This window comes from Thalassophryne amazonica, chromosome 16 (assembly GCF_902500255.1).
Source record: "Thalassophryne amazonica chromosome 16, fThaAma1.1, whole genome shotgun sequence".
Classification (NCBI taxonomy): domain Eukaryota; kingdom Metazoa; phylum Chordata; class Actinopteri; order Batrachoidiformes; family Batrachoididae; genus Thalassophryne; species Thalassophryne amazonica.
In genome coordinates this window covers 2,173,467-2,194,611 of record NC_047118.1, presented here as the reverse complement: position 1 = coordinate 2,194,611, position 21,145 = coordinate 2,173,467, and the positions used below count along the sequence as shown (strand labels likewise).

Sequence of the window (21,145 nt, the reverse complement as noted above, 5' to 3'; positions counted from 1 at the left end):
TCATAAAGCTGTCTTAAGAGAGTGTCTTTAAGTCCACCTCAACCGCACGTTCAAACACAGCGCATCCAGCACCAAAGCTAAACCCCAAGAAAAGATGACCAGTCTTTTGACATCGCCCCCCCTTCATAAACGCATCCCGGGGGCCCACAAGAATGACCCGTGCGAACACCTGCAAAACCCACATAACGGGCTCAGACCCTGTAGACGGGGATCCTGTACTTTGAATGGTGGCAGTGACAGTATGGGAAAGCCACGCTGTTTTCAAATTTAACCTCTCATGGTCCAAGTCCAGGTCCCATTGGAATGGACGAGGACATGCCTTTGTTCAGAGTGGTGGGATAACATCAACTATCCAGCGGGTCTCTGACCACCATAGATCCTCCATTATTAAAACACATCTCCTGCCTCACCTTTGCAAGAGTTGGAAAAACCAAAGACAATGGAGACAGACGTAAGTCAGACCTGTGGCCACTTATGCCCCAGTCGTGGAGTGGGTGAGCATTGTCGATGAATCCCCACTAAGGGTTTATCTTAATGTGACTGAATAAACAGGTCCTGGAAGCACGTTGTCTGCAGTCGATGGTGCACGGATGGATGGTGGCATCTTCAAGGATGACGGCATGCTTCTTGCAATAACGTTTCTCTCTGGCAGTTTGAAGCTGCTTCCACTCAAAGGTGCTAAATGCAGAGTTCAACATAGCACACCAGAGAAGACAGTTCATGGTTGCAGTCTCCCAGATCCTGACATCGAAGTTACAGGTCTTGAGGACGTCTTTGTAGAAGATGGCCTTGGGCACCCTGTTGTCATCCATACACAACAGGTGGCCAGTCCAGTGTAGCTGCACTGTGATGAGGTAAGACTGAAGACTGGCTCCTGCTCCAAAGGAACTTTTCTTATAGGATCCCCGTTTGCATGATAAAATAAGATTGTCTCAAATTTGCTGGGTCAAGTGTAAACTGTTGGCTATAACATTTCCTTATTGTCCCCATTACTTATTCTGACCCATCGTCGTCCTTCCACCTCTCCAGGGTGACGGCTCCTCACTGACAGAAAGGCACTACCACCCTCTATTGGTGGAATCTGGAGTTGCAACACCACAGAACAGGTTTTGAATTTAATTTTATCCCCTTTTTCACACAAATTTCCTGAGCATGTTTGCAGTGGGTGTGAATTTATATGAACTATGTTTATGAGGCTGTAAATTGTGATTTTTGCCACTTCATCATTTATATTGAAAATAATGGTTATATTTGCTGTGTCCAATTACTTATTCACCCTGAAATTGGAAGCACTACAAATGCAAATCTTAAATGGTTAAAGGAATATTTTTCATGCTAAACCCCTGGAATAAAAGCTCCAAGTCTGCAGCACATACTGATGTTTTCATTTCAACTTAACATTATAAACATGTCCAAATACTTATGGACCTGACTGCATATCACATGATCATTCAGTCCTTATGTAACACACACACGATTTTGTCATCAGCAGTGTCTCACTGTTAAAGCCATGTGTGCAGGCGTCCCGTTACCTCTTTGCCGTTGTCCAGGCCCTGCTGCCTTCGCTTGATTTGTTCCCTTAAAGACAAAACCTAAAGCGACACAGAGGAGAGTCGTCAAGGAGACGCTGCAGCGTTCACAAACCGCCGATAAAGACAAACACACAAACGTGGCCTTGCCTCTTGAGAGGACGACTGCAGCTCTTCTTCCAGGACTGCCACCCTTTCCAAAGCGACCCGTAGCCTTTCCCGCACCTTCTCATCCAGCGCTTTGTGATGCTCGAACAGCGACTTGAGGGCTTTGAGGACCTCCACCTCGCTGGAGACGCCGGCGGGAGACTGGGCCTGCCTCTTCACCACGGTCATCCTCAGGCTGCGCTCGTGACGGGACACCAAGCACTCCAGATGTTCCAGCAGCAGCTGGAAACTCGCAGTGTTAGTGCACGATAAAACTCTACACCTGATTCCTGCAGCATGCTGAGAGCTTTCAGGCTGTAAATCAAAGGAGAAGAAATCTGACATCTTAAAGATTGTACTGACTCGTGTGTTGTTCCTCTCGGCCTTCAGCTCCGAAATCTCCTCCTCTCTCTCCAACAGCTGCTCCCGGCACAGGTTCAGCTCTTTGGTCAGCACTGCAAACTCCTGCAAGGCCACAAGAGGGTGCTGTTACTGACTCTGCAGGAGATCTCACACCACACACACACACACGAAACTGTGAAGTTCAATGCATCCACAAATGAAAAGGGAACTCATCACAACTCAGACATCTGCCAAGAGCCATAATAAAAATAAAGCTTTTCTAATTTTCTTGGCTCTCCCACATGTGCAGCACAGAGGAATCTTCACCGGAATTCTTACAACCAGATTGGATGCCAGCTGGGCTGTTTGTGGGTGGAGTTTGCGTGCTGCCTGTGTGGGTTTCCTCTGGCTTCTTTGGTTTCCCACCATCAAAACGTTCATATTAGGTTTGTGATGAGCACCGTGTTATTGATGTGCAAAGACTGAATCATTTTCCCCCAAGGGGACGACTAGAGTAGGAATTATAATGTAATGACGTCCAATTAGGTCCTGAAGTTTCATCAGAAGTGGTTTGACAGTTTTGGAGTCGTCCTGCTTATAAAACAACAATCACACAAACCAATGGCGCCTGATCTTGATGGCGAAAACAAAAACAAGTTACACAGGCTGAAAAAATCCACTGGGGGCGTGTCCATGTGCACAATGCGATTTAAGCAGTGGGAAACGTCAACACCAACGAGGGCGCAAGAGGGCTGGATTAATTCCCAAAACATTATCATGGTGTGTTTTGTAGGCGTATCACAAAATCAACCAATCAGATTGCCATTTTGTACATGTTTTCTATTTGAAAGTGTTATATAAATAAATTATTATTATTATTATTACTATTATTTTTTATTATCATCATTGTCTTTCCCTTTAATGGCTAAAGACTAAAAGCTATTGGTGAAATTATAATGTGGCTACATTAATGGCAAATGTCCACCAGGTGGAGATATTGCTCCATTTGAAGAACATTGCGTACAGGCTGCTGTGAGACGCAATGACCCCGCGACCTGTTGCGTACAGTAGTAGATGTGTTGGACCCTGGTGCATCTCTATTCAAAGGATGAGTAAATCTGGTGCAGAAAGCGCATCTAGATCCAGCAGTCAGAAGAGACATAACGCTGGAAGAAGGTGGTATCATGTGGATGCAGGGCATAAAAATGACAACTGCATCATGCAGAAACTAGCACCGACATTTGTGTTTTGTTGTGTGCCACTTCCTGTAGGGTGCAAGATGGAGTCCACCATCTCTTCAGCTGAACCTTTATGATGAAACTCTGGTTTCCCATTTTTCCAAATGCACCACTGACTGCATCAACTTCACGCTTTGGTCCGAACGTCACTATTTCCACTAAGAATATGTCGTTCTGCATGAGTATCGTAAAATGGCTTCTTGTGAAATATTTACCAGAAAACAAACAAAAAAAGATCTATATAAAATGTAACAACCAGGTTTAACTGCACACGTGAAATCGGTTTATAATTGCACAATAATGATGACTTACCTGTAATTAGAGCAAATGCCTGAAGGTTCAACAAGCTGAAGATAAAAAGACTGAGCTCAGCGCAGTGCAACGTCAACGATTTCCAGCTGACACGACTCCAGCTGAAATATTGTGATTTAGTGTAATTTATCAGAATTATATATAATTGTGAAGTTACTGACATGATAGTCATGATTAAAATCTGATCCCTTTTGTCTAACTAAACCGTATCTATGGGAACAAATCAACAAAGACGTGATGAGTGACATTATCGAGAGCAGCCGCTCAGACTGAGTCATACGTTCACGACGCGTCTGTAATCACAGCTTGCATAACTCTGGGTTGGCATGCTAAGCGGACGACCGAACACCTGACGCCTCCCATTCCCGGCCTCCGTGCACTTTTCATTTTCTACCTCACTCACATCCCGACCCTGGCATTCATCCTGTCATCCGCTTCAACCTCGCCAGGCGACGGCTGAAACGTGCTCCAGAAGCCACATCATTAGTGTGGAGAAATATGCAAATGGTTTCTGATTTGTGAGTCTGTGTGTGTTTCATATCAACGTTTTTTTTTTCGCTGCACCATGCTGTTGCTCTCGCCGTCCCGCTCTTTATTTTTCTCTCTTGGCAGCATCTGCACACACAGACAAACTCCGTGACCTCAGCGACTGTAAATTATCACAGTGCCTCGTCTCTTCTTCTGTGAAGGCGTGTTTGTGGACGTTGCAGCGTGCGCCGTGTTGACCTCCTGTCACTCACACGGTGCGTTAATATCCAGATGTTCAGTGCAGCGCGGTTACATCTGTTCATTCGTTTTGATACGACGGAGAAAAGCTGACGATGAGGGATGTGTCATCACCGGCTGACTCCTGCATGCATGTTGACTGAAACGATAAATTTATCATACGTTGTGATCATACGTAACACTGTTTTCTGCACTAATCACACATCAAATGAAAATAATAAAAATGGTAGTATTTACAGAAGACCAGGGGTCCCGTGAAATTTGTTGTTACACATTAAAATTCACTGATATTTTACTGAACGGGTGCTCCGGCTTCCTCCCACATCCAAAGACAAGCAGGTTTTAGGTGGACTGGAAATTTGAACTTGATCGTTCAGCGTGCGTGCATGTGTGAATGTGTTTGTCTGTGTGTATGTGGTCCTGCGACAGACTGGTGTCCAGGCTGAACCCTGCCTCTCACCCTATGATTGCTGAGATAAGCTCCAGCCCTCCCAATGACCCGTGTTGTAAAATTAAACTGTCAAGTAGTCAGACAAATTACAACTGATCTGTGAATAAAATAACTGCATCAGTTAAAAGCTTAAATAATATCAATCAATCAACTCAATCAACTTTTTTTTTTATATAGCGCCAAATCACAACAAACAGTTGCCCCAAGGCGCTTTATATTGTAAGGCAAGGCCATACAATAATTATGAAAAACCCCAACGGTCAAAACGACCCCCTGTGAGCAAGCACTTGGCAACAGTGGGAAGGAAAAACTCCCTCTTAACAGGAAGAAACCTCAAGCAGAACCAGGCTCAGGGAGGGGCAGTCTTCTGCTGAGACTGGTTGGGGCTGAGGGAAAGAACCAGGAAAAAGACATGCTGTGGAGGGGAGCAGAGATCAATCACTAATGATTAAATGCGGAGTGATGCATACAGAGCAAAAAGAGAAAGAAACAGTGCATCATGGGAACCCCCCCACAGTCTACGTCTAAAGCAGCATAACCAAGGGATAGTCCAGGGTCACCCGATCCAGCCCTAACTATAAGCCTTAGCGAAAAGGAAAGTTTTAAGCCTAATCTTAAAAGTAGAGAGGGTGTCTGTCTCCCTGATCTGAATTGGGAGCTGGTTCCACAGGAGAGGAGCCTGAAAGCTGAAGGCTCTGCCTCCCATTCTACTCTTACAAACCCTAGGAACTACAAGTAAGCCTGCAGTCTGAGAGCGAAGCGCTCTATTGGGGTGATATGGTACTACGAGGTCCCTAAGATAAGATGGGACCTGATTATTCAAAACCTTATAAGTAAGAAGAAGAATTTTAAATTCTATTCTAGAATTAACAGGAAGCCAATGAAGAGAGGCCAACACGGGTGAGATATGCTCTCTCCTTCTAGTCCCCGTCAGTACTCTAGCTGCAGCATTTTGAATTAACTGAAGGCTTTTTAGGGAACTTTTAGGACAACCTGATAATAAAGAATTACAATAGTCCAGCCTAGAGGAAATAAATGCATGAATTAGTTTTTCAGCATCACTCTGAGACAAGACCTTTCTGATTTTAGAGATATTGCGTAAATGCAAAAAGGCAGTCCTACATATTTGTTTAATATGCGCTTTGAATGACATATCCTGATCAAAAATGACTCCAAGATTTCTCACAGTATTACTAGAGGTCAGGGAAATGCCATCCAGAGTAAAGATCTGGTTAGACACCATGCTTCTAAGATTTGTGGGGCCAAGTACAATAACTTCAGTTTTATCTGAGTTTAAAAGCAGGAAATTAGAGGTCATCCATGTCTTTATGTCTGTAAGACAATCCTGCAGTTTAGCTAATTGGTGTGTGTCCTCTGGCTTCATGGATAGATAAAGCTGGGTATCATCTGCGTAACAATGAAAATTTAAGCAATACCGTCTAATAATACTGCCTAAGGGAAGCATGTATAAAGTGAATAAAATTGGTCCTAGCACAGAACCTTGTGGAACTCCATAATTAACTTTAGTCTGTGAAGAAGATTCCCCATTTACATGAACAAACTGTAATCTATTAGACAAATATGATTCAAACCACCGCAGCGCAGTGCCTTTAATACCTATGGCATGCTCTAATCTCTGTAATAAAATTTTATGGTCAACAGTATCAAAAGCAGCACTGAGGTCCAACAGAACAAGCACAGAGATAAGTCCACTGTCCGAAGCCATAAGAAGATCATTTGTAACCTTCACTAATGCTGTTTCTGTACTATGATGAATTCTAAAACCTGACTGAACCTCTTCAAATAGACCATTCCTCTGCAGGTGATCAGTTAGCTGTTTTACAACTACCCTCTCAAGAATCTTTGAGAGAAAAGGAAGGTTGGAGATTGGCCTATAATTAGCTAAAATAGCTGGGTCAAGTGATGGCTTTTTAAGTAATGGTTTAATTACTGCCACCTTAAAAGCCTGTGGTACATAGCCAACTAACAAAGATAGATTGATCATATTTAAGATTGAAGCATTAAATAATGGTAGGACTTCCTTAAACAGCCTGGCAGGAATGGGGTCTAATAAACATGTTGATGGTTTGGATGAAGTAACTAATGAAAATAACTCAGACAGAACAATCGGAGAGAAAGAGTCTAACCAAATACCGGCATCACTGAAAGCAGCCAAAGATAACGATACATCTTTGGGATGGTTATGAGTAATTTTTTCTCTAATAGTCAAAATTTTGTTAGCAAAGAAAGTCATGAAGTCATTACTAGTTAAAGTTAATGGAATACTCAGCTCAATAGAGCTCTGACTCTTTGTCAGCCTGGCTACAGTGCTGAAAAGAAACCTGAGGTTGTTCTTATTTTCTTCAATTAGTGATGAGTAGAAAGATGTCCTAGCTTTACGGAGGGCTTTTTTATAGAGCAACAAACTCTTTTTCCAGGCTAAGTGAAGATCTTCTAAATTAGTGAGACGCCATTTCCTCTCCAACTTACGGGTTATCTGCTTTAAGCTACGAGTTTGTGAGTTATACCACGGAGTCAGACACTTCTGATTTAAAGCTCTCTTTTTCAGAGGAGCTACAGCATCCAAAGTTGTCTTCAATGAGGATGTAAAACTATTGACGAAATACTCTAACTCTCTTACAGAGTTTAGGTAGCTACTCTGCTCTGTGTTGGTATATGACAATAGAGAACATAAAGAAGGAATCATATCCTTAAACCTAGTTACAGCGCTTTCTGAAAGACTTCTAGTGTAATGAAACTTATTCCCCACTGCAGGGTAGTCCATCAGGGTAAATGTAAATGTTATTAAAAATGATCAGACAGAAGGGAGTTTTCAGGGAATACTGTTAAGTCTTCTATTTCCATACCATAAGTCAAAACAAGATCTAAGATATGATTAAAGTGGTGGGTGGACTCATTTACTTTTTGAGCAAAGCCAATAGAGTCTAATAATAGATTAAATGCAGTGTTGAGGCTGTCATTCTCAGCATCTGTGTGGATGTTAAAATCGCCCACTATAAGTATCTTATCTGAGCTAAGCACTAAGTCAGACAGAAGGTCTGAAAATTCACAGAGAAACTCACAGTAACGACCAGGTGGACGATAGATAATAACAAATAAAACTGTTTTTTGGGACTTCCAATTTGGATGGAAAAGACTAAGAGACAAGCTTTCAAATGAATTAAAGCTCTGTCTGGGTTTTTGATTAATTAATAAGCTGGAATGGAAGATTGCTGCTAATCCTCCGCCCCGGCCCATGCTACGAGCATTCTGACAGTTAGTGTGACTCGGGGGTGTTGACTCATTTAAACTAACATATTCATCCTGCTGTAACCAGGTTTCTGTTAGGCAGAATAAATCAATATGTTGATCAATTATTATATCATTTACCAACAGGGACTTAGAAGAAAGAGACCTAATGTTTAATAGACCACATTTAACTGTTTTAGTCTGTGGTGCAGTTGAAGGTGCTATATTATTTTTTCTTTTTGAATTTTTTTGCTTAAATAGATTTTTGCTGGTTATTGGTGGTCTGGGAGCAGACACCGTCTCTACGGGGATGGGGTAATGAGGGGATGGCAGGGGGAGAGAAGCTGCAGAGAGGTGTATAAGACCACAGCTCTGCCTCCTGGTCCCAACGCTAGACAGTCACAGTTTGGAGGATCCAAGAAAATTGGCCAGATTTCTAGAAATGAGAGCTGCTCCATCTAAAGTGGGATGGATGCCGTCTCTCCTAACAAGACCAGGTTTTCCCCAGAAGCTTTGCCAATTATCAATGAAGCCCACCTCATTTTTTGGACACCACTCAGACAGCCAGCAATTCAAGGAGAACATGCGGCTAAACATGTCACTCCCGGTCCGATTGGGGAGGGGCCCAGAGAAAACTACAGAGTCCGACATTGTTTTTGCAAAGTTACACACCAATTTAATGTTAATTTTAGTGACCTCCGATTGGCGTAACCGAGTGTCATTACTGCCGACGTGAATTACAATCTTACCAAATTTACGCTTAGCCTTAGCCAGCAATTTCAAATTTCCTTCAATGTCGCCTTCTCTGGCCCCCGGAAGACAACTGACAATGGTTGCTGGTGTCGCTAACTTCACATTTCTCAAAACAGAGTCGCCAATAACCAGAGTTTGATCCTCGGCGGGTGTGTCGTCGAGTGGGGAAAAACGGTTAGAGATGTGAACGGGTTGACGGTGTACACGGGGCTTCTGTTTAGGGCTACGCTTCCTCCTCACAGTCACCCAGTCAGCCTGCTTTCCCGACTGCACGGGATCTGCCAGGGGGGAACTAACGGCGGCTAAGCTACCTTGGTCCGCACCGACTACAGGGGCCTGGCTAGCTGTAGAATTTTCCACGGTGCGGAGCCGAGTCTCCAATTCGCCCAGCCTGGCCTCCAAAGCTACGAATAAGCTGCACTTATTACAAGTACCATTACTGCTAAAGGAGGCCGAGGAATAACTAAACATTTCACACCCAGAGCAGAAAAGTGCGGGAGAGACAGGAGAAGCCGCCATGCTAAATCGGCTAAAAGCTAGTAGCTACGCAACCTAGTGGATTCCTAAAAACACGGAAAGTGAATAATGTGTAAATAATTTAGAGGTGATTCAGCAGAAAGAGTGCTTTAGTTAAGGCACCAGACAGGCCATGAAGCAGCACAGGTAACGCACGACAACGGTGCAAAAATAAAATAAAAATCCACTAGACAGGCTGTGGAGCAGCACAGGTAACACACGACAACAGTGGTAAAAAATAAAATAAAAATCCACTAGACAGGCTGTGGAGCAGCACAGGTAACACACGACAACAGTGGTAAAAAATAAAATAAAAATCCACTGGACAGGCTGTGGAGCAGCACAGGTAACGCACGACAACGGTGCTAAAATAAAATAAAAATCCACTGGACAGGCTGTGGAGCAGCACAGGTAACGCACGACAACGGTGCTAAAATAAAATAAAAATCCACTGGACAGGCTGTGGAGCAGCACGACAACAGTGCTAAAATAAAATAAAATATAATAATATCAAGATAAATAATAGCACAAATCAATTTAACAGTCTGCTAAGATAAGAAACAGGCTGGCTGTCATTGTGTCTCAAGTTCTTGAAATGGAACAATATCTCCACCTGGTGGATATATTTACCATTGATGCAGGTACAAGAGCATTAATGCAGCTCTAGTACACAATAACACACAAGTGAACCCAGGCTTCTTTTGTTCTTTTTTTTTATTACAACTGCCAGGTCCACAGAATAATTTATACTACTTACTATTCTCATTTAACCATCTGTAAATTTACATTTGTAACCCTTAACAAGTCATTACAGATTCAATAAATAATACAGAAGGACTTGCTGGACATTCATCACATAAAACAAATGAGATTCTGCAACTCCCAGCCAGTCCATCACAGGTTACATCCCCCAGGCAATGCTGGTACCCACTTACAGCTGGAGGGACTGGGACTATGCAGATGAGGTGTCTTACTAATACTTTACAAAAAAGTGGGAATCCTTAACTGAACACGTCTGGTCCATCTCCACTTCTCAGATGTAGCTATCTAACTGCCGCAGCCACACAAAACCTGGCCGCCCCCTTAGCCTTGGTCACTGAGGTCCTAAACTTTGAGGCACCTCTGTATTGGATCAGGCCCAGAGCAGGGTGCCACGTGGCCAAAATGTCATAGCTGACATTCTCTCACAATTCAAGTGATACTCCTCATCAGTCTCCTTAAATAACTGATGATTTGACACAAAGTCACTCCAGTAGTATACAGTTGTATACCCAAGTGTACCAACTGTATACATGTCACGGCCACTATGGACTGGATCAACTCATACTGACTGTTTTTCTGCATTTTGTTCACTTTTTTTGTACTCTGATATTGTTACAATGGCCTCGGCAGTGGGCCACCCCTCTGAGTCTGGGCTGCTTGAGGTTTCTTCCTCAAAAAGACCTAACCCATGTGAAGCACCTTGGGATAACTTGTTTGTGATTAAGTGCTCTCTCTCTCTCTCTGTTGCGTTTATATTTTTGTTGAGTGTAAGTATATATATATATATATATATATATATATATATATATATATATATATATATATATATATATACTTACACTCAACAAAAATATAAACGCAACACTTTTGGTTTTGCTCCCATTTTGTATGAGATGAACTCAAAGATCTAAAACTTTTTCCACATACACAATATCACCATTTCCCTCAAATATTGTTCACAAACCAGTCTAAATCTGTGATAGTGAGCACTTCTCCTTTGCTGAGATAATCCATCCCACCTCACAGGTGTGCCATATCAAGATGCTGATTAGACACCATGATTAGTGCACAGGTGTGCCTTAGACTGCCCACAATAAAAGGCCACTCTGAAAGGTGCAGTTTTATCACACAGCACAATGCCACAGATGTCGCAAGATTTGAGGGAGCGTGCAATTGGCATGCTGACAGCAGGAATGTCAACCAGAGCTGTTGCTCGTGTATTGAATGTTCATGTCTCTACCATAAGCCGTCTCCAAAGGCGTTTCAGAGAATTTGGCAGTACATCCAACCAGCCTCACAACTGCAGACCACGTGTAACCACACCAGCCCAGGACCTCCACATCCAGCATGTTCACCTCCAAGATCGTCTGAGATCAGCCACTCGGACAGCTGCTGAAACAATCGGTTTGCATAACCAAAGAATTTCTGCACAAACTGTCAGAAACCGTCTCAGGGAAGCTCATCTGCATGCTCGTCGTCCTCATCGGGGTCTCGACCTGACTCCAGTTCGTTGTTGTAACCGACTTGAGTGGGCAAATGCTCACCTTCGTTGGCGTTTGGCACGTTGGAGAGGTGTTCTCTTCACAGATGATGCGAAGGAGATGTGTTGCACTGCATGAGGCAAATGGTGGTCACACCAGATACTGACTGGTATCCCCCCCAATAAAACAAAACTGCACCTTTCAGAGTGGCCTTTTATTGTGGGCAGTCTAAGGCACACCTGTACACTAATCATGGTGTCTAATCAGCATCTTGATATGGCACACCTGTGAGGTGGGATGGATTATCTCAGCAAAGGAGAAGTGCTCACTATCACAGATTTAGACTGGTTTGTGAACAATATTTGAGGGAAATGGTGATATTGTGTATGTGGAAAAAGTTTTAGATCTTTGAGTTCATCTCATACAAAATGGGAGCAAAACCAAAAGTGTTGCGTTTATATTTTTGTTGAGTGTAAGTATATATATATGTGTGTGTGTGTGTGTGTATACAAACTGAATCGGGATCACAGGTTGTCCTTCATTGGACCACATTTGGTAGGTACTGACCATTATGGAATAGGAACATCCCAGGAGAGCAGCTGTTTTACAGATCCTCTGGCCCAGTCATCTACCATCACAATTTGGCTCCTATCAAAGTCACTCAAATCTTAAGGTGTTCTGATTTTTCTTGGTTCCAATACATCAACTTTGAAGACAAAATGTTAAATTGCTGTCTGATATATTTTTATACATTTTTAAGGAGATAATCAATCTTATTTACACGACCCGTCAGTGGTCATCATGTTACGGCTGATCAGTGTATGTCCTCAAGAACACCATTCTTGCTTCTGAAGCAACATTTAGGCCAGTAGTGTCCAAAGACATTCCAGAAAAGGCCCAAGAGGGGGCAGGTTTTCGTTGCTGCCACTGAGTCCAGCAGGTGATTTCACAGGTTAACATCATTTTATATATATACCCATATACCAACACAGTGCAGAGTAGCTACCTAAACTCTGTAAGTGAGATAGAGTATCTCATCAATAGTTTTACATCCTCATTGAAGACAACTTTGGATGCTGTAGCTCCTCTGATAAAGAGAGCTTTAAATCAGAAGTGCCTGACTCTGTGGTATAACTCACAAACTCGCAGCTTAAAGCAGATAACCCGTAAATTGGAGAGGAAATGGCGTCTCACTAATTTAGAAGATCTTCACTTAGCCTGGAAAAAGAGTCTGTTGCTCTATAAAAAAGCCCTCCGTAAAGCTAGGACATCTTTCTACTCATCACTAATTGAAGAAAATAAGAACAACCCCAGGTTTCTTTTCAGCACTGTAGCCAGGCTGACAAAGAGTCAGAGCTCTATTGAGCTGAGTATTCCATTAACTTTAACTAGTAATGACTTCATGACTTTCTTTGCTAACAAAATTTTAACTATTAGAGAAAAAATTACTCATAACCATCCCAAAGACGTATCGTTATCTTTGGCTGCTTTCAGTGATGCCGGTATTTGGTTAGACTCTTTCTCTCCGATTGTTCTGTCTGAGTTATTTTCATTAGTTACTTCCTCCAAACCATCAACATGTCTATTAGACCCCATTCCTACCAGGCTGCTCAAGGAAGCCCTACCATTAATTAATGCTTCGATCTTAAATATGATCAATCTATCTTTGTTAGTTGGCTATGTACCACAGGCTTTTAAGGTGGCAGTAATTAAACCATTACTTAAAAAGCCATCACTTGACCCAGCTATCTTAGCTAATTATAGGCCAATCTCCAACCTTCCTTTTCTCTCAAAAATTCTTGAAAGGGTAGTTGTAAAACAGCTAACTGATCATCTGCAGAGGAATGGTCTATTTGAAGAGTTTCAGTCAGGTTTTAGAATTCATCATAGTACAGAAACAGCATTAGTGAAGGTTACAAATGATCTTGTGTGAATGAGAGGGAGCCCAGTGGAATAGTTCAGTTACAAGGAGTAGAAGTGGTGAAAGTAGATGAGTTTAAATATTTGGGGTCAACTGTTCAAAGTAATGGAGAGTGTGGTAGAGAAGTGAAGAAGAGAGTGCAGGCAGGGTGGAGTGGGTGGAGAAAGGTGGCAGGAGTGATTTGTGACCGAAGAATATCAGCAAGAGTGAAGGAGAAAGTTTACAAAACAGTAGTGAGACCAGCTATGTTGGATGGCTTAGAGACAGTGGCACTAACAAAAAGACAGGATGCAGAGCTGGAGGTGGCAGAGCTGAAGATGTTGAGATTCTCTTTGGGAGTGACAAGAATGGACAAGATTAGGAATGAACATATCAGAGGGACAGCTCAGGTGGGACGGTTTGGAGACAAAGTCAGAGAGGCGAGATTGAAATGGTTTGGACATGTTCAGAGGAGGGACCCAGGGTATATAGGGAGAAGGATGCTGAGGATGGAGCCAGCAGGCAGGAGGAGAAGAGGGAGACCAAAGAGGAGGTTCATGGATGTGCTGAGAGAGGACATGCAGGTGGTTGGTGTGACAGAGGAAGATACAGAAGACAGGGTGAGATGGAAACGATTGATCTGCTGTGGCGACCCCTAATGGGAACAGCCGAAAGACAAAGAAGAAGACAAATGACCTTCTTATGGCCTCAGACAGTGGACTCATCTCTGTGCTTGTTCTGTTAGACCTCAGTGCTGCTTTTGATACTGTTGACCATAAAATTTTATTACAGAGATTAGAGCATGCCATAGGTATTAAAGGCACTGCGCTTTAGAGCGCTTCGCTCTCAGACTGCAGGCTTACTTGTAGTTCCTAGGGTTTGTAAGAGTAGAATGGGAGGCAGAGCCTTCAGCTTTCAGGCTCCTCTCCTGTGGAACCAGCTCCCAATTCAGATCAGGGAGACAGACACCCTCTCTACTTTTAAGATTAGGCTTAAAACTTTCCTTTTTGCTAAAGCTTATAGTTGGGGCTGGATCAGGTGACCCTGAACCATCCCTTAGTTATGCTGCTATAGACTTAGACTGCTGGGGGGTTCCCATGATGCATTGAGTGTTTCTTTCTCTTTTTGCTCTGTATGCACCACTCTGCATTTAATCATTAGTGATCGATCTCTGCTCCCCTCCACAGCATGTCTTTTTCCTGGTTCTCTCCCCTCAGCCCCAACCAGTCCCAGCAGAAGACTGCCCCTCCCTGAGCCTGGTTCTGCTGGAGGTTTCTTCCTGTTAAAAGGGAGTTTTTCCTTCCCGCTGTCACCAAGTGCTTGCTCACAGGGGGTCGTTTTGACCGTTGGGGTTTTTCTGTAATTATTGTATGGCTTTGCCTTACAATATAAAGCGCCTTGGGGTAACTGTTTGTTGTGATTTGGCGCTATATAAATAAAATTGATTGAATTGATTGATTTTGATCAGGTGGAATAAGTTCCTCAATGAAATCACCTGCTGGAGTCAGTGGCTGCAAAGAAAACCTGCCTCCTCTTGGGCCTTTCTGGAATGTCTTTGGACACCACTGATCTAGACAATAAGATTCTTCAGCCTGGAGTTTCACCACCTGTCTCCTGCACATAACAGCTCCAGTGTACTTCTTTGTTTCGAGCTTCAAAGCAGAGCTTTGTCTTTGTGGTTTTCTCCGTTCTGAAACAGTGTGACAACTGTGTCATTGTTAAAACCCCGGAGAACAAAGTGGCTTTTTTGCTGGGCTTCTTCAGCACTTCTGATGCCACCAGAAACAACACGATTGCAAATGTTAGGACTAGCATGAACATACTGGTGCCCACGGTGACGACATTTGTCGTATATATGTCACTGAAAGACACATACTGTCCTTTTTCCACTAAGACCTCTTGCTATTGGCTTCACTCGTTACCTCCATTACGACTCGTGAGCAACAAAGCACCCAACAGCCCTCACAGTCATCAATACACATTTCATTTTCTGACAAAGTCTGACAGTAAGGTGTACACTTAGCATTTAAAATAAAACTTACGGTGCCCTCAGACTAGGCCCTGGTAGCTTTGGGCCATTCCCAAGCAAGACTTTCCCTGGTCCCCAACTGGCTTAGGCTCACAATGAACTCCACGTTCAAGACCCAAGTACATCAACACAACTGAGGCGCCAAACACAGTCAGGCTGCCAATTTAGAGTTCTCCTAAGGCAACCTAAGAAGTTCTTATTATATGACATAAGTAAGACTTTTTGTTCTTATTTTACTGTAATCATTTATGCACAAGAACATAATAAATATTATGATTCATTAACATGGACATTTTTTATCAAAAAGTCTGCAAAAGTGCATCTGCAAAGCAACTTTTGCATTTGAGCTTCAAAATGTCAAATCTTCTCCAACTGAATTAGATAGTTAGATACGTGTTCGTATGCTAAAGGTAAACAATTCCACATTAATAACCTAAATTTATAGATATAGGTGTAAAAAATATAACCCAGAGTTCATGATGGTCATCACTGCACTGTCATTTTTCAAGATATTTACTGCAAACAATCTGCAATAGAAAAATATTAAATTAAATAAATAAATTAATGAATATAGTACATAAATACAGTAGTACAATAAATTAAATAAAATCTGGAAAAATCGGCAGGCTGGCTTCAACTGAACAGCTGTCCCATAATAATAAAATTATCATAATAAATAAAATCGACATATTTAAGATGTGCACGAGGCTGGCGGTGGAAGGTGCCAATCATCCTGTAAATGATGGAGGCCGAATTAACACTTTAAATCACAACACTATCAGGAAATCCTGACGATTATCCCCAATCCACCGACTGCAAATACCCAGTATGTTTTTTTTTATAATAATAATAATAATAATGAGCACTGGAATTTACTCAGACTAAAAGGCGTCTATCAAATACCATCCAAAGGTAAAAAGCAAAGTAACGTACTAAGCCAGTATGCTAGCCACACGAGAGGGAAAATAAGTGCGTCTTAAGTCTGGACTTGAAAGTCTCCACAGAATCTGACTGTTTTATTGATACAGGGAGATCATTCCACAGAACAGGGGCATGATAAGTGAAAGCTCTGTGACCCACAGACTTCTTATTCACCTTAGGGACACAAAGTAGTCCTGCACCCTGAGAACACAGAGCCCGGGCCGGTACGTAAGGTTTAATTAGGTCAGCTATGTAGGGAGGTGCCAGACAATGAATAATTTTATAGGTTAGTAGCAGAACCTTAAAATCTGATCTCACTGGGACAGGAAGCCAGTGAAGAGATGCCAAAATGGGTGTAATTTGGTCAAACTTTTTGCTTCCTGTCAAAAGTCTGGCAGCAGCATTTTGAACCAATTGGAAACCCCTAATGCTGTATTGCGGTAAACCAGAAAATAGAACATTGCAGTAGTCCAATCTAGAAGAGACAAACGCATGGATCAGGGTCTCAGCATCAGCCATAGACAGGATGGGATGAATCTTCGCTATATTTCGCAGGTGGAAGAAAGCAGTCCTAGTAACATTTCTAATGTGGAGGCCAAAGGACAACGAAGGATCAAAAATTACCCCAAGGTTCCTCACTTTGTCAGTGTGATGTATGACACACATAACTGACCCCAACAGCAACATGTACAATGAAAATGCATCAGGGCTAAGAATAGAACCCTGTGGCACTCCACAACAAAGAGAAGCAATTGATGAGGAAAGGTGGCCAATCATAATGGAAAAAATCCTCTCAGCCAAATACGATTTAATCCACTTAAGTACAGTACCAGAAAAGTAGGTGCGTCGGCAGGCAGGCACGTACTAGGTTAGTAAGGTCGGTAGACAGGTAAGTAGGTGCGTCGGCAGGCAGGCACGTACTAGGTTACTAAGGTAGGTAGACAGGTAAGTAGGTGCGTCGGCAGGCAGGCACGTACTAGGTTAGTAAGGTAGGTAGACAGGTAAGTAGGTGCGTCGGCAAGCAGGCACATACTAGGTTAGTAAGGTAGGTAGACAGGTAAGTAGGTGCGTCGGCAGGCAGGCACGTACTAGGTTAGTAAGGTAGGTAGACAGGTAAGTAGGTGCGTCTGCAGGCAGGCACGTACTAGGTTAGTAAGGTAGGTAGACAGGTAAGTAGGTGCGTCGGCAGGCAGGCACGTACTAGGTTAGTAAGGTAGGTAGACAGGTAAGTAGGTGCGTCGGCAGGCAGGCACGTACTAGGTTAGTAAGGTAGGTAGACAGGTAAGTAGGTGCGTCGGCAGGCAGGCACGTACTAGGTTAGTAAGGTAGGTAGACAGGTAAGTAGGTGCGTCGGCAGACAGGCACGTACTAGGTTAGTAAGGTAGGTAGACAGGTAAGTAGGTGCGTCGGCAGGCAGGCACGTACTAGGTTAGTAAGGTAGGTAGACAGGTAAGTAGGTGCGTCGGCAGGCAGGCACGTACTAGGTTAGTAAGGTAGGTAGACAGGTAAGTAGGTGCGTCGGCAGGCAGGCACGTACTAGGTTAGTAAGGTAGGTAGACAGGTAAGTAGGTGCGTCGGCAGACAGGCACGTACTAGGTTAGTAAGGTAGGTAGACAGGTAAGTAGGTGCGTCGGCAGGCAGGCACGTACTAGGTTAGTAAGGTAGGTAGATTTTTCAAATTAATTGATAATTTGATTGTTCTTCAACAATGACTGACATTTTAATTAATCAATGCTGATGGAAGGCCATTGGTGCTCGTTCCACTATACTCGTTGGGTCACTGTTTAATGTCACACCCTGAGTTGTATGCGCACCCTGACAGGCCTTAGTTTATGTTTATTTACCTTGTTTCTTTTGTAGTATTCTGGTGCTATTAGTGTGACTCCATGATCCTACCTGTGGCAGGGCGATGGACAGCTGCCTCTGAAGCGACTCCTTCTCATGACCCAGCTCTCGAAGGCGTAGGTGGGCTGTCCCCAAACTCTCCTGGGTCTCCCTCAGACTCTCCAGCAGCCTCTCCCGCTCAGTTAGCATGTTCACCATCAGCGACTCCAGGTTTCCCGTGCTGCCCCCTTCATCGCTAATGCTGCCGCGGGGCTCCCGGCCTCCGTAGCCTCCGATGCCTCCCATTCCACCGCCTATTCCACCTCCGCCCCCCGCCGGAGAGGACGAGCCGCCTCCGCCGCCGCGCCCGTCCTCTGAGATGGTGGGCATCACCTCGCACATCATCTTGAAGCCTAGGTGCAAGAGACGTTATCTGAGACGCTGTTCTAGGACAGTCTGGTGAAGGACAGGTTGGTCTTCGTCATGAAACAGTTACGAGAAACGAGTGCAGGAGGAGTTTTGTGAGTGTGAGTGGAGGTGGCACGAGGACACGAGACCAAGCTTGAGTGGTGGAGGGCAACGGTGCAAAGAGGAGGGCGGGGCCACCAGGTGGTTGGTGGAAGGGGTGGGATGGGGAGGGAGTGCAGGGGTCAAGGAAAAGTGCAGGTTTGGTGGACGACCTCTGAGCCAAGGCCTGTGTGTCACTGAGAGAAGAGACAAATCTGGAAAAACAGAAAGAGAAGACAGACGGAGGTGAATTCAGGTGGTTGGATGCCAACCGGAGGGCCGGAGGAGGACAGAAGGACGCCACGGAGGCCGAACTGGCACCGTGATCCAAATCACAGATCACACCGATAAGAGTGCACGCTTCACCCTTCAGCGCACGTCTTCACATATCCCAGCATTCATAGCCATAATGGTTACAATAAATGCGCCTGATGGACGGAAATGAGTCTGGCAGCTTCACCTCTGCACACACGACAAGAAGACACAAACATCCAGAACAATCAGAGGCCTGACGGCTGGACACAGACGGCGCCGTTTCACACATTCATACGAAAAAAAAGAAAAAAGAAAAAAAAGGGTGTCATCACGAAATGTAATGACAGGCGGAAATAAATAAAATTAATTAATTAAATTAAATAAAATCTGGAAAAATCGGCAGGCTGGCTTAAACTGAACAGCTGTCCCAAAATGATAATAATATTATTATCATAACAAATAAAATCGACGTATTTAAGATGTGCACGAGGCGGTGGGAGGTGCCAATCATCCTGTAAATGATGGAGGCGAATTAACGGTTTAAATCACAACACTATCAGGAAATCCTGACGATTATCCCACCGACCGCAAATATGTAATAATAATAATGATAATAATAATAATGATAAGGGCGCTGGAATTTACTCAGACTAAAAGGTGTCTGCCGGCCCCCCCGCGACAAAAACAGCTGGACGGTCTAAACGCACGGCCGGTCGAGCCCGGTCGAACGTCTTACCGGTTCCATGGTCGACAGAGGCGGAACGGAACGGTTTCCCGGTTCAGTCCATCGGAGCATCGCGCGGACGGAGGCAGCAGGTTGTCCCCGTTCAGCCCGGTTAGCAGCCTGCAGGCCCCTCCCTCCTCTGTGCAGGGAGCGACTCGTGCGTCAAGTTACACACCGTCAGCGGGGCGCACTTCCTTCCGGGACCTTCAGAGGAAACGCTGCTAATACTACTATTAGTAGTAGTCAAACTTTATTGCAGACTCCAACGTTCAAATAGACATACCATCACATACAAAACATAAAACAAATATGTAGTATAAGAAAAAGTGTATATATCACATAATGTTAAAAAAAAGAAAACAAATAAATAGATATATATACACATACACACATATACAATATATATACATACATACACCCATACACATGTACACACCCATACACATACATACATACATACATAAAAAAGTGCTTATGCAAATTCAATAAAAAGGCATCTAATAAATAGAAGCAGTAAAAAATGCCATTAAAAAAAAAAGTGCATACACATTCTATAAAAGGCACAAATACCAGTGTTTCCACATATGGGATTGGTATCTAACAGAACTGCACCTGGGTTAACTGCATAATGAGATTATTCCCAGACCCCTGCAGTTAACATATACATCTTCAACTGCTTATCTGCCACCTGCTGGACACTGCAAGAAGCATCTATATCAAATTATGCATCTAATATTTAAAGTCTACAGTTAGTGCAGTGTGTGTGTGTGTGTGTGTGTGTGTGTGTGTTAGTTGTCGTAAGATGAGTTTGTATTTTAAAATATTTTTGTAATTACCCCCCCAACTCTTTATATTGTTTAATAAACCACAACTGCTTTTAGTTCCACTTGTAATTTACAGAATAAAATAGAGCCTTTATTGTCATTATACATACACTGGCTGAGTTAGCCGTTAAAAGTTACCCAGTAATATATGAATTTTATCCATGTCATTGTTTACTTCATGTCCCTTTAGTTAAGGTGTAGTAAGTTGTGTTGCATTGTGTGTATGTTGTCATCATTAATTTTCATAGAACAATTTGTGACATTCACGAGACTCAGGTGAATGTTGATAAAAAGGTCATATCGCGGCACACAGCAGGTACATTTTAATTGAAAAAATGTGCGCTTTAACTTGCACGCAGTGCGCGCTGGCCCATTCAGATTATGATTAAAGTGCATTCTAACCAGCCGCTACAACGTAGTAAGTAAAGTGTGATGCTGCTACCTGAGCTGAGTATCACACAAACTGCGAAAATAAGGGCTCCAGTGAGTGGGATGTGATCTAATATATATGGCTGACCGTGTGTGTGTGTGTGTGTGTGTGTGTTCGTGGGTGCCTCCAGTCACCATAGCAAGTTTGGTGTGGCTGTGCATAATGAACACACACACGGTCAGCTATATATTAGATACATACAGCAGAATTCGTCCTCTGGATTTA

At 43.3% G+C, this 21,145-nt stretch overlaps 1 protein-coding gene across 1 annotated transcript in view; it reads right to left on the bottom strand.

The window, feature by feature from the left end:
* Positions 1-19,755, bottom strand: part of ppfia3 (PTPRF interacting protein alpha 3) — a 130,817-nt gene extending 111,062 nt beyond the window's left edge. Inside the window, 6 exon segments of the mRNA XM_034191294.1 lie at positions 1,533-1,592; positions 1,680-1,919; positions 2,040-2,141; positions 18,253-18,593; positions 18,861-18,902; positions 19,679-19,755. Of these exon segments, the coding sequence (XP_034047185.1) occupies positions 1,533-1,592; positions 1,680-1,919; positions 2,040-2,141; positions 18,253-18,585 (735 nt within the window). The 5' untranslated portion in view covers positions 18,586-18,593; positions 18,861-18,902; positions 19,679-19,755.
* Positions 19,756-21,145: the final 1,390 nt, after the last annotated feature.